The 12,177-nt window shown below is 42.7% G+C and overlaps 1 protein-coding gene across 1 annotated transcript in view; it reads left to right on the plus strand.

Moving 5' to 3' along the window:
* Positions 1 to 12,177, plus strand: part of LOC308140488 (stromelysin-3-like) — a gene marked incomplete at both ends in the record, with an annotated part of 33,902 nt that overhangs the window by 15,570 nt on the left and 6,155 nt on the right. Inside the window, 2 exons of the mRNA XM_080510303.1 lie at positions 4,461 to 4,732; positions 6,270 to 6,413. Coding sequence (XP_080366429.1) covers positions 4,461 to 4,732; positions 6,270 to 6,413 — 416 coding nt within the window. The remainder of the gene's footprint in view (positions 1 to 4,460; positions 4,733 to 6,269; positions 6,414 to 12,177) is intronic.

Here is a 12,177-nt window from a genome sequence, read left to right on the forward strand (position 1 = left end):
TCTTTTGACTTTAGACAGCTTTTGAGGCTTTTGGTTTGAAATTCTTCTCACTGCTTTCTATTTACTTTCCCGTCCGGGAGGATGATTAATAATCCCAGCTGTTAATTCCAACGTATGCTGGCCACAGAGGGTTTGGTTACGTGATTAACCCAACTCTTTGTGTGTTAAGTCAGAGCAGCCCCATTTGTTTCACCGTTAAATTCGCCGAACAAAGAGCACAGGTGTTTGTCTCAGCTGACAGATTAGTGGAGGTTTCCAGTGTGGATTCATATATCACAAGATCATTCTGACAAGCACTTTATCTCAGAAGCTCAAGGCACTGAAACTGTAGGTGTTGCAAGATCAGATAAAGGTTGTACAAACATGTTTTTCAGAACAGTTTCAGTGTTTTGTTCGGAAATAAAGCATTTCTGCTGATGATGAATCTGAAAAGTATTCTCCACCAGGTATTTTTCTCCCCTCAACAACAACAGAGCTTTTAATTACCAATCACATTCATCCTTGTGATAGGAAGAGAAATTCAAGACAATTATGCATCGTCACAACGCGTTCTATCGAAATAATTTCCACGCTTGTTGTCTTGTGGGAGTTAAAGCACCCACCCTTTAACCACAGGGTAACTTGGTTACAGCTGGCATCGGAAAATCCCGTCAGCAAAACAAAAACCATGTCAGCAAGCAGGTGAGTTCAATGTGGAAGCAGAGAAAGGGATGGTCACCCTGCTGCACTATTCATTTATTTATTCCCCCAAAAATGTAAAGTTGTTTCTCATCAGTCAAAGCAGCTCAGCATCTGATGTCCTTGTATCCTGGTGAAGCTACAGAAACCTCCACGCTGTCTGCATGATGTGGTCATAAAATGAGATCTGATCTGCATCAGAGACCAACTGATAGTGCCTATTGAAACACACTAATCATTGTCATATTTTATAACAATATTAAATAATCACAGAGCTGCTGCCAGAAGTAACTGAGCCCCAGATTTAAAATCTCGTCAACTTTCAACATCAAGTTTATATGACTATTGTGGAAATTTAAAGTTGGCAAAAATGTCGTTGATGTATTATAAAAGCAGATTTAATATGTCAAAATAACTCAAACCTGTTACGTGCACCTTTAGGCATGATCACACATTAGAATGGAGTAAATGGAGAGCACCGGGTGTTGCTCGGTGGTTGAGATGTTTGACATGTCAGCTCTCAATCTGTTAAAGAATAAAGAAGGTCGACTCGTCTCCACCATTCATCTCTCAACTTCCAACAAAAGTAAAAAGTCACATAATCCATTTCATCCTGCATTGAATGGTAGGAGCCAACAATTTCACATTTCATTTGCAAAAGATTATCTAAACACAGTCCGGAGGCCTAATTAACTATGGATTTGAAGATGGTTATTCACCTAATATTGCCAGTTCAGAAATTATAAAAAAAACAACTCTTCCAATGAAACATCAATCAGTTTTATTCTACATTTTGTTGGAGACGGAATTCATTGTGTTGACTGGTGTGAGATTCAACACTACAGTAGTTGCTATAGGAACCATAGTGAACTGAGGATTGCTTCCAGAACACTTTAATAGGTTTTAATTGATGAGCAATTTTCTTTTTCCTCTGTGTGAAAGGCAGGTGAGACGGGTCAAAGCATCAGGGCGTCATTCAATACAAGCAGTTTGATACGGTGTCTAAACACATTGGAGTACAGAGGGTCTAATCAGGGAGTTCTCATAGCAGCAGCTGTATTCATCAAGTATCTGTAATGTCCTTGTACTTCATAGATCATAAGTAGTTCCACAAGTAAGATTTTATAGGAGTGCAGTTATCTTCAACACAAAAGAGCTGTCTTCAGGAAACACCTCATGGCGCTTTAATTGCTTCATTTAACAATCCACATAAAGACAAATATGTCCGGTCTGTAGCCACTTTTAAATCTTTTGGTATGTTCTGATGTCTCCACTGATACGGTCAGATATAGTTTATACTCCAGCTGTGCCGGGATGTGATGTTCGCTCAATGTTACTTGACAGTTTCGCCTCGGTCCAGCAGACCTTGTGACAGCTGGTCCTGAGCAAGACTGAAGCCCTGCCGCCGAGGCTCAGGACAAACACTGGATGGGGCTGAATCAGATGCTCCAGTACTCACGCGCTGAGGGTCATGTCTCCAGAGTCCTGCCAACTGCTGTCTCATGCCGTTCGCTTGTGCCGAACCAAACAGTTCCCCCGGAACCACCGCTGCGCTCCTCAATATCCTACGGCTCCGACAGCGGGGATTGTGCCAGCCAAACTTGACTGCCGGGTCTGAACCAGCGTGGACATCAAGCGGCCCAGCTCTCTCGCCATTAAGGCAAACGCCTGCAGGGACGCGTCCATTAAGCCCCGTGTTGGCTGGTCAAGGAGCCCCTCCTCCAATGACGCAGACAGAACCAACATTAAGTGGGACCTAGAGTTTCCAATGCTGCCCATACAGGAACCCATCTCACACGCCCTGCAGAGTAGGTCGTCTGTGGTCCGACACTACGGCTGTGGGCGTCTCGTGTTTGTCCTGAAAGTCTCCTCAGGACGCACAATTAGGGGGGCAATAGCCGGTTCTACGGCCAGCATCTGCCCCAGGCCCCCTTTGTCTGTGTCTTGCGTCGCTGCCAATGCCCGTCCATCTGATGTCTGCCTTGTGGAGCAGAGTCGCCACGAGTGACTCCCAATCATGCAAGCCGAGCTCAACCCTTTTCTATTTTATGAAGCTGAACACTTTGTCACGAACCGGGTCGAGTAGAGACGAAAAACATGTGATAACTCCCACCAGCATGGTGTGTAATCAACCAAACAAGCCGAATCGTGGCTTTAATTAAAGTAGGAGCCCAGAGGCTACAACTGAAAAACTCGGCTCTCATGAAAAGTCTGGAGAAACTCGGCTTGTGCAGCCCTTGGAGGGCGAGATGAAGGTCGCAGGGCTACAGGCAACAAGCAGCAAACAACTCGACAATTATCGAATAGAAATTGGCAATATTGTGCCGACAAACCACAAACACAAACCTGTGAGCGAGAAGGTGAAAAAGGACTGAGCTTCTGGTGTCACTTGACTATATTAACTCACCTGAGTCACCAGGATGATCATCCAGTGCTTAAAGCACCGCTCTTCGGTGGTCTGGAGGGACGAAATCCAACCTTATTTATATGTGGTTTTAGCATCATGAACAGTAGCTAAGGTCTCCTTTGTGAACATTTCAGTGACAGATACTGCAAAACGATGATAATCTACACTCGTTCTTTAACACCAGAGTGTTTATAAAGTTCTCTTGATTGTTAAGGTTTTTGTGTGTGGTTCATGCATAATTAAATTCAGAATATATAATTTAAATTAAATTGTCGCTTTTGTAATATTGATTAACAAAACGTAACCGTCCCAAAGTGTTGTCAACAGACAAGATATTTGAATTTGTTATTGTAGATGTCCAGTCTTCTCTTTGGTTGAGCAGCATTATTTTATATGCAATTTCGTTGTACCTGTTACAATGACAATAAAGTCAATTCTGATTCTGAATTCTGAATAAAGCTCATTGGGAAACGTGGTTTTATTTGTACCCATTTTAAATACAATAGAGCGGCCCCTAATTGAGGAATACTTTGGGTTTTCAGTTTATCTGTTTAATCACAAGGTTTGTTGACTATTTCAGCCACAGTTCAATTGGATGGAACCACGGCAGCAAACTGTAAATTCCCACATGAATTAGTGAGTCTTCAACTTTGGAGCCTTGGTTTTCCTTTGTTGGACCGCTTTTGATAGACTCTGACCTCAGCAGACCAGGAACACACCTCAAGACCAGTGTGGCAGAGTAGCAAGGACCTGTTGAAGGCTGCTTGCAGCTTTTATTTGAAATTGAGTCCATTTCTTTGAATGTCTATCACGATCAAACTGAAACTGTATTTCATTCACGTGAAAAATGCAGCTCCCTAATTCATTCTCACTTTTTAGTTTCACTTCACTACATTCAAATTCCATCTTTCAGCTAACATTTTTTGTGCCACATATCTGGGAAATGGCGTACATGATACTGTAGCATATAAAGTCTGTGGACGAGGCTAATGAGAGTCCAGTGTCTTGTTGGGATCTCACAAGAACACAGAAAGTTAGCTCATTTCCAAGGAAAGACAATCGTCATTAGTCATGATACATTCTACTCTCAGGTCGCTTTAGTTAATCAATGTTACAAAGTAACATTGATTTAGCACATTTTACATTTTCCATAGTCAATGGAATGTTGGGTGTGTCTCCACGATCGTACAAAGCTGACTATTTTACTGTTTTATATTTTATAAGCAGGTGTAAATCAGCTTAGCCATAAGTAGGGACGCTGCTGTTATTGCGGCGTGAGGCCCAACTGGCCCACCATGACTGTTATTTGTGGACTTTTTTACGAGATATTTTCTGTGTTGTGATGTTTTCTGAATGTGTTTTATAGGGGGCAAAGTCCAGGTCTCACAGCCACGGCCGTGCTGGTCTGAAGAAGAGAGGAAGACATGAACAGGACACACTAAAGGAAGACCACCACGTGAAGACCCAGAACAACACTGAGAACTGGAAGCGTCCTCGCTGCGGTGTTCCCGACTATCCAGCCTTCACGCAGGCCGACGTGCCATACTACAACCTGAAGAAGAACAGAGGAGGTCTGAGCGAACAGCAGCGCAGGAAGCGATTCGCACTCTTTGGAGGACGCTGGGACAAGACACACCTCACTTACAAGTACGAGAGAAAGACTCTGACTCGTCAAACTTAGTGGTTCATCTTTTTTTTTTATGGTGTCTTCAGGCAGAATTACTTTAAACCTAACATGACTGTTTTCACTAAGGTGAGAAGCTTTTTGAAAATGTTTTTCTCTGCAGCTTGCTTGAGGTTCATCTCAAACATTTCTGGAATTATTGGTTTGTACTGTGCAACAGTTCCTGGACAACACAAGCAATGGAAAGTTCAACGGAAATCTCAACTATTCTTTTACTTTTTTTAACAACAATAATAATAATAATAATAATAATAATCACCATCACTCATTTAATATCATGCTACTGGACAGAGTCGTGCCCTTGACAGCGTGACTTCATTACAACACTTTATGACAGACAATGGCCACAGAAAAATGTTGTGTTCTGCTTAATTATCCTTTTGGTCGGTTTTAGAGTTTAATTCAGTCACTGAGGTGCCACATGAAGCGCTCAACACAATAATCAGTGTGAACATTGTTCTGGACGTCTGCTGCTCTTCTGATGTCCACACTGTGTTTCTGTGGCAGGCGGAGCTCGTCACATCCTGCTTCTGAATCATGGAGGGACGGCGTGCTCAAGTTTATAGACACAAAACTGTGTTCATTTCTGCTCTGGTTCACATCAATTCTTGTAATTTGACAAATTGATTAGTCAAGTTGCAGTTGCCTCATAAAATATGCAGTCATCTTTTAGTCATTAAAAGTTACACATCGTAATAGTTGTTTTAAAGAGGAGTTTATCATTCATGAGTTTGCCAGAATCGTGAGTGTGGTTAAAAGGTTTTTGAATCAAACCAGCTCCCTATTGTTGTGTAACCAACTGTGTGTTTGTGTGTCTTACGATACACATTGCCGATTAAAGCCAACAAAAATATTGCATAAAATTGTGAGGAACTAAAGCATTATTAAAAAAAATACAATCCCTTCATTTCAGGAGCTCAAACGTAATTGGACAAATTAAATAGCTGAAAATAAAATGTTCATTTCTGATACTTGGATGAAAACGCTTTGCTGGCAATGAACTCATGTGCGTCACCATTTCCTCCTATTTGAATGCTCTGTCAGGCCTTCACTGCAGTGGCCTGCAGTTGCTGTTCGGACTGAAGTTTAGTGTTTAACAAGTGAAATGCTCAGTTGGGTTGAGAGCACGGGTCTATACTATGGCTCGTGATAAACACACGCAGGATAGATCTCTGTTACCTGGTTAACTTACCCAGACATGTGAGATCCTTGTAAACATTAAACCTTTATCTGCCTAGTTGATATTGACATAATGACGGACACACCTGCCCAGGAAATAGCCTTTGAGCCAATTGTTCATTTACCTTTGTCTTTATGTCCATGTCCTTTACACAACAATAATTTTAATATTTTCCGGTAATTTGACAGTTGTTTCTCTTTGTGTTGCTGGACATTGACATTGGGGTTTGCTAATTCCTACATAGGTTTGAATTTGAGTGAAGCATGACTCCATCTGTCAGGCGTGGTCAGTGAAAGCATGGGGTGTGTCTGCGTCCTCAGGATCATGCGTTTCCCGTGGCAGATGAGTGAGGACAAAGTCCGCCGGGTCTTCCTGGAGGCGTTTGGAGTGTGGAGCGAAGTGACTCCTCTGAGGTTCAGAGAGGTCACCGACGAGAAAGCAGACATCATCATCGACTTCAACAGGTAGGACGAGTCGCCGTCAGGCAGCACAACACGCAGGAAGCTTCCCTGAGGCTGGACGGCTTTTATTTGGGTGCTTGTTGGGGAAGTGGATGCACTTACACAGAGATGTGTGACCTGCAGCCACATGTGGCTCTTCAGCTACTCTGTATTGGCTCCCTGCAGCTTTCATTGAATTATGTGTTTATGGGAACTGTTATCTTGTTTTTATCTTGATGCTCAGCAAACAGAGAAACTCTAATCTCGCAGCCTTATGTGACAATTGTAATACTTGAATTTGGAAATTCTATATTATGTCAACTAAAATATCTGAATCTATTAACATTAAACAATTCAATTCCCCTAAAACACTTTTTAAGTACTTACAAGTTAAGGTTAAGTGAAACGACAACAAGGTTGATCATTGACCTGAGACCAAGGAGCTCTGGTACCAAGTACACTGATGAGTATCCTTGTGTTCAAACAGGGCGTTTGTTATGGACAATCCATGACGAGCACAGAAGCCCAATAACCACTGACTGATCAGGTTCGGATTGGTCAAACCGTTCCTCCCAATCACCCCCTTCCAGGTTATCTAGTGGTTGTCAAAGTGAGTGTTGAAGTCATCCAGTAAGACTATGGCGTCCATTGGTGGTGGCCTTTCCAGGACCTCACCCACTCTGAAGTCCTATTTGGTGCATCAGCACAAACAACAGTCAGAGTTTTCCTCCCTGAAACCTTCAGCCACAGAGAGGCAACCCTCTCGTCCACCAGGACAAACTACAACTGTGTGGCTGCCGGCTGGAGGCTTGTGAGTCTCCACACACCCGCCCAGCGCCTCTCACCCTGGGCAACACCTGAGTGGGAGACCATCCCGTATCGAGGAGCATGGTTCTGTTCAAGGAAATGTGCCATGCCTTTCAAAACTCTCTCTCTCTCGCTCTCTTCTGGACTAAATATAAATGTTTGATAGGTTTGAGAGGTTGTATCTGGCAGCATGAATCACTGAACAACCTGCTACTCAGTCAATGAACAAACTTTAAAAAACAGTTATGTCACTTATCTCCCCAATTAATACCTGAAACATGAGATCCTCTAAACGTATTGAGAATATCTTCCTACCAGCAGCACCAGTACTGGTATTGGCAGGTTACTGGCAGGTTATGAGCTAATGAAACTAGTTGACAGAGTCCAGGTGTGTTTCAGTAAAGTGAGCAGGTTTTATCCTACCAGATGTTTCTTCCTGGACTTTCACAACACTTTCACAGCTGGGAGGCATCATTTCTTTTCAAGAATTGATTAAGAACCTTCTCCCACTTCAAAATAAAATGATGTCGCAGTTTCCAGCCAGAACATGTGGTTCTTTACCTGGAGCAGCCATCATGAGAGCAGCTGGCTGCAGTATCCGTGGCAACGCATCAGTGCCGGCCAGGTAACAAGTGTGTTGTTATCTGAAAGCGTCGGGAAGTGTCGCAATGCCAGTGGACGACAGATGTGACAGCTGCATTGCTAGTTTATTCCATCTTATTCCATTTATTTTCCATCTATTTTCCTCCAGGCCCTTAGGGGCCCTTAGGGGCCCTTGGGGGCCCTGGAGGAAAATAGCCTCCGGCTTCACTCAGAATGTGGGAAACGTCATGTTTGTTGATGAATCAAGGTTTTGTCTGTGGAAGCAGGATGGCAGGATCACAATGTGGAGATGGTGTGGGGAATGTTGTGCAGATTGCTGCACAGAACGTGACAACTTTCATTGGGGGCAGTGTGAAGGTGAAGGGCCGTATCTCTCTCACAGGCAAAACAGAACTTGAACTCATCATTCAAGAACTTGTCAGCAGAACCAATACTGTGAGAGATCAAAATGAGATTCTGGAGCCAGTGGCAATCCCGTATCTCCAGGCTCTGGGACCTAACTCTGTCCTCCAGGATGACAACGCTCACCCCCACAGAGTCTGGATCCTCACAGACTGCCTCTAGAATTTGGGAATGGAGAGGATGGAATGGCCGTGAGTCCAGACCTCAATGCAACTGAACACTTGTGGGATCAGCTGGACGTCCCAAAGTGAGCAGGTTCGGTGGGCGACCAGCCTGAGGAGGAGGTGACGAGCTGTTGTGGCTGTGTATGGATCATCCACACGCTACTGAGGTCTCTGTAAAATTATTAAAGTGAAGAAAATATGTTGTTTCTTGTTTGCTATTGCTGTGGAAGCGTGTCATCATTCAATCCACCAAGCAACTCTTAACTCGAGGGAATACTTGAAAATTGAAAGTTGAAATACAGACAGGAGAATTTTGCAGAGGGTTATGGCACACTGTTGGCGGGCGCTGCCACACCTTGTTGCTCGCTCCACAAAAGGACGACCCTTACAAGTGATATCTTGTTGTAAAGGTGACTAATCAAGCTTTCCAACGATATATAATACAAAACCAATTAATACTGTTAAAGCGGAGAAATAATTGACCAAAATAATGTTTCCAAACTTTATTTGAGGAGTTTATAATTATTACACCTTGAAAGTACCTTGCTTTGTGAGAGTTCAGAACACTCTCTTTATGGAGATAATGACTTTGTTTTCAAGCTGTTTGAGGGCTTTCTTCTGTGGAGCGCTCTTTTTAATTCCCCCTCCGTGTCACAGGCCAATCGGCAGCGTCTCTCATTCAGATCTACTGTTACTCCAGTTTACACTTTCAGATTGATGCCCTGTCGTCTCAGTGAGGAAATGTAAAGGTGGAGGAATAAATTAATGAATGACTTAATCAATTAATTAAAGAATTAACGAATTAAGATGCACACAGCCTCTAATCTGTTTAATCATCTGCGTTTTATATGGAATCAACTTCTTTTCATGAGAAGAACATGTTCTTCCATCTGTCCATCCTATTCTCTCAGGCAGGATGCTGCGGCTTTAGAAATAAACCTCGAAGCCTCTACACTTTCAGTTTTGCACTGCATCCTATTTAATAATTTGGTCCTCCAGTGGAATTCCATTCAGTCTTTATTGATTTGTGTGTAATAAGTAAGTTCTCGTTTAAAATTGATTTTATTTCTTTTTATCACAATTTATTGGTAAAAAGAAATACAACTTCCTGCACATTCCTGTGGTTCCGTCCACATAAATCACACTCCCACTATTTGTTTTTGCTGCCTGGGTGAGAAGAGTGACTTTGTGCGACTCTCCTGCTTCTCCAGGCTCACCATCATTTGTTTGAAGCTATAGAACAGGGCGTGTCTGCTAATGAGAATGACACGTTGGTGTAAACACATCCACTGACTGACCACCCTTGGGTGCAAACAGCCTCATGAGCTCCTGACACATCAACATCTGCTATCAGATCATTTGGATATTTTATTTGATCTATGGCTCACACTCCACAACTTTTAGAGATGATTTCACGTCTTTGCAAAGCAACATCAGCCTCTACATGGCAGAGGGAGCGTCAGACCGTGGAGGAGTAGAGGGTTGAATCAGGACCATCTGTTACCCCCTCAGAAGGCTCTGATCAGCAGCACCTCGTCTGGAAGGTCTGATTCTCATTACATGGATTCAGGGTAAATACACGCATCAGTGTACTTTTTGTAGGACAGATCTGTTTTATTATTTAAAGTATAAAAATGCAGACAAAAAAACTGACAGGAGGAAACAATCCCTCCTGCAGGTCATCCCCGATCTTATTACAAGGGAAAAACAAATTGCTACGGACACTTGTCTCTTCACACAGACTGTAAGACTTGATTATGAGCGGTTCGCTTTCTTAAGAATCAGCGGGTAAGGATCTATTACATTTTGTAGATGGAGATGTAACAGAGTGGGGCAAATTGAAAGAGTTTGGTTTTATTATGCCGTACAGCCAACATACCTTATGCAGCCAATCCTCACAGTGTGCAAAGGACAGATCACCATATGGAAACACCCAATTATCCACAAAGATTCAACCCAGGGATCAATTAAGCAACATGTGTTTAGGTTATGAGAAGAAGCTGGAGTAGCAGGAGGAGAAACAGGGTGAGGACATGAGATACTTGCAGGGTCATGGACTCCTTTGAGAAGCTCCCAGCCAGAATTAAGTCTTCATTTATCGCCAGTGAGTACACTCAGATGTGTGCATAGTATGGAATTTATCATCTTTACTCATACTTAGGAATGTGCGGAAATATAAGCACAACTCTGACCATGCTGACGCACAGAATCTAGGGAGTAAAGTGCAACTAGGAAGTATAAAGTGTGTTACAGCAGCTGCTCGACAATCTCCCTTGCTTCCTTTAATTCAGGGGCTTAATTAGTCATTTCATCTATTTAGAAACAGACATTTCATATGTGGTGTGAAATGTGAAAGGTATTTGAAATGTACATAGGCTTCAGGCGACATTCACACCGCAGGTCTTACAGTAAGGCTCAATTCAGGTTTTTTTTGTTGGGATCCCATTTTTTCCACGATCATTTCAAATGTGACCAGTCATGGGATTGTCATCAGACTGGATGCTTTCGGGCCCCAGATCACATACATAGAAGATGATGTGAAGTCACGCTATTTACACACTGGTCAGCACCAGGGTTGCCAGTTGTGACTCCCTGTTTCCAGCCCAAACAACGTCAAACCCACACACCTCAATAAAAACCAGCCCCAACCTCAGCCTGTGTAGCAATCATGTTAAAATCTTAAAACTGTTATATGTGTGGTAATGAACAAAACATAAACACTCAAATGCACGAAATAAACAAAGTTAAAAGATAAGAGAGTTTGGCTCCCCAGTTGGGGGATTCTGTCATATCTGGCAACGCTGGTCGGTGGTGTAGATCCATGTTTAAGTGGTTGTTAAAGACGAGCTGACAAAATCTAGACAACATGACGAGGGAAAGAAGAAGGAGAATGAGGAAAAAAGAGAGCACAGCTTTTAGTATTTTAGTGTCGCTGCTTCTTACGGCGCTTATCTGTAACGTCGGTCACACGTCAGTGACGAAGCAGTCGCATGTAGAACAATATCCAAATTGGTACCACATATGAACGAGGCCTGGGTCTGGTGTGACAAAAACAGGAATTGGTGCGTTCACACGACCACAAAACGGGTCGGATGTGAGTCACTTGTGAGTAGAAAATTAGAATTGAGTTGCATTTCCCTCAGTGTGAACAGGGCCTCAGTACAGTTCTCCAGAGAGGAACCCCTCACTCACTGCTGCTGCGCTCCAGCTCCAGTGATGTCAGGACTGAGAAATGCTTATGGAAATCTGTAAGCGCACACTGAGACATGCATCTTTGGGTTCCTTTTGCCAGACTGACCCTGGAAAGCAAAACCAGATGTACTCCGTGTAGAAACCATGAGCACATGACAAAGATGAATGAAAGCAGCACAGGACTTGTTTGACAGGATTTTTAATAGCGAGCCTGCAGCCACATTTTTATCAACTCACATTAGTCACTTGGCATCTGCTTTACGATACTTCCATGTCATAACACCTCTCGTATTTCTTCTTTTTATACTGTATCCTCCCACACGTTCAGTTCCGCTGCCATGCGTTTTTATTCCAGTCTTGACTTGTACACGTCACTTTCATAACTGATTTTCATAATGCTTGTTATACAGTAATCCGGAGGGATTACTGTATAACAAGTTATTGTATTCTCTTTGAAAAATGAAGAAAAACACTTCCCTCCAACCCCAAGCATTTTAATAGCACTGTCTGTATCAGGTAAAGCAGATATACATGCACACAAATGGGTATTAATTTTTCTTTTAAAATAGATACTTAAGTTTTACATGTCTGCTGTAGATTGTAAAAAGTGTTATATTCCC

Source organism: Blennius ocellaris (genome assembly GCF_963422515.1).
Source record: "Blennius ocellaris genome assembly, chromosome: 15".
Lineage (NCBI taxonomy): Eukaryota > Metazoa > Chordata > Actinopteri > Blenniiformes > Blenniidae > Blennius > Blennius ocellaris.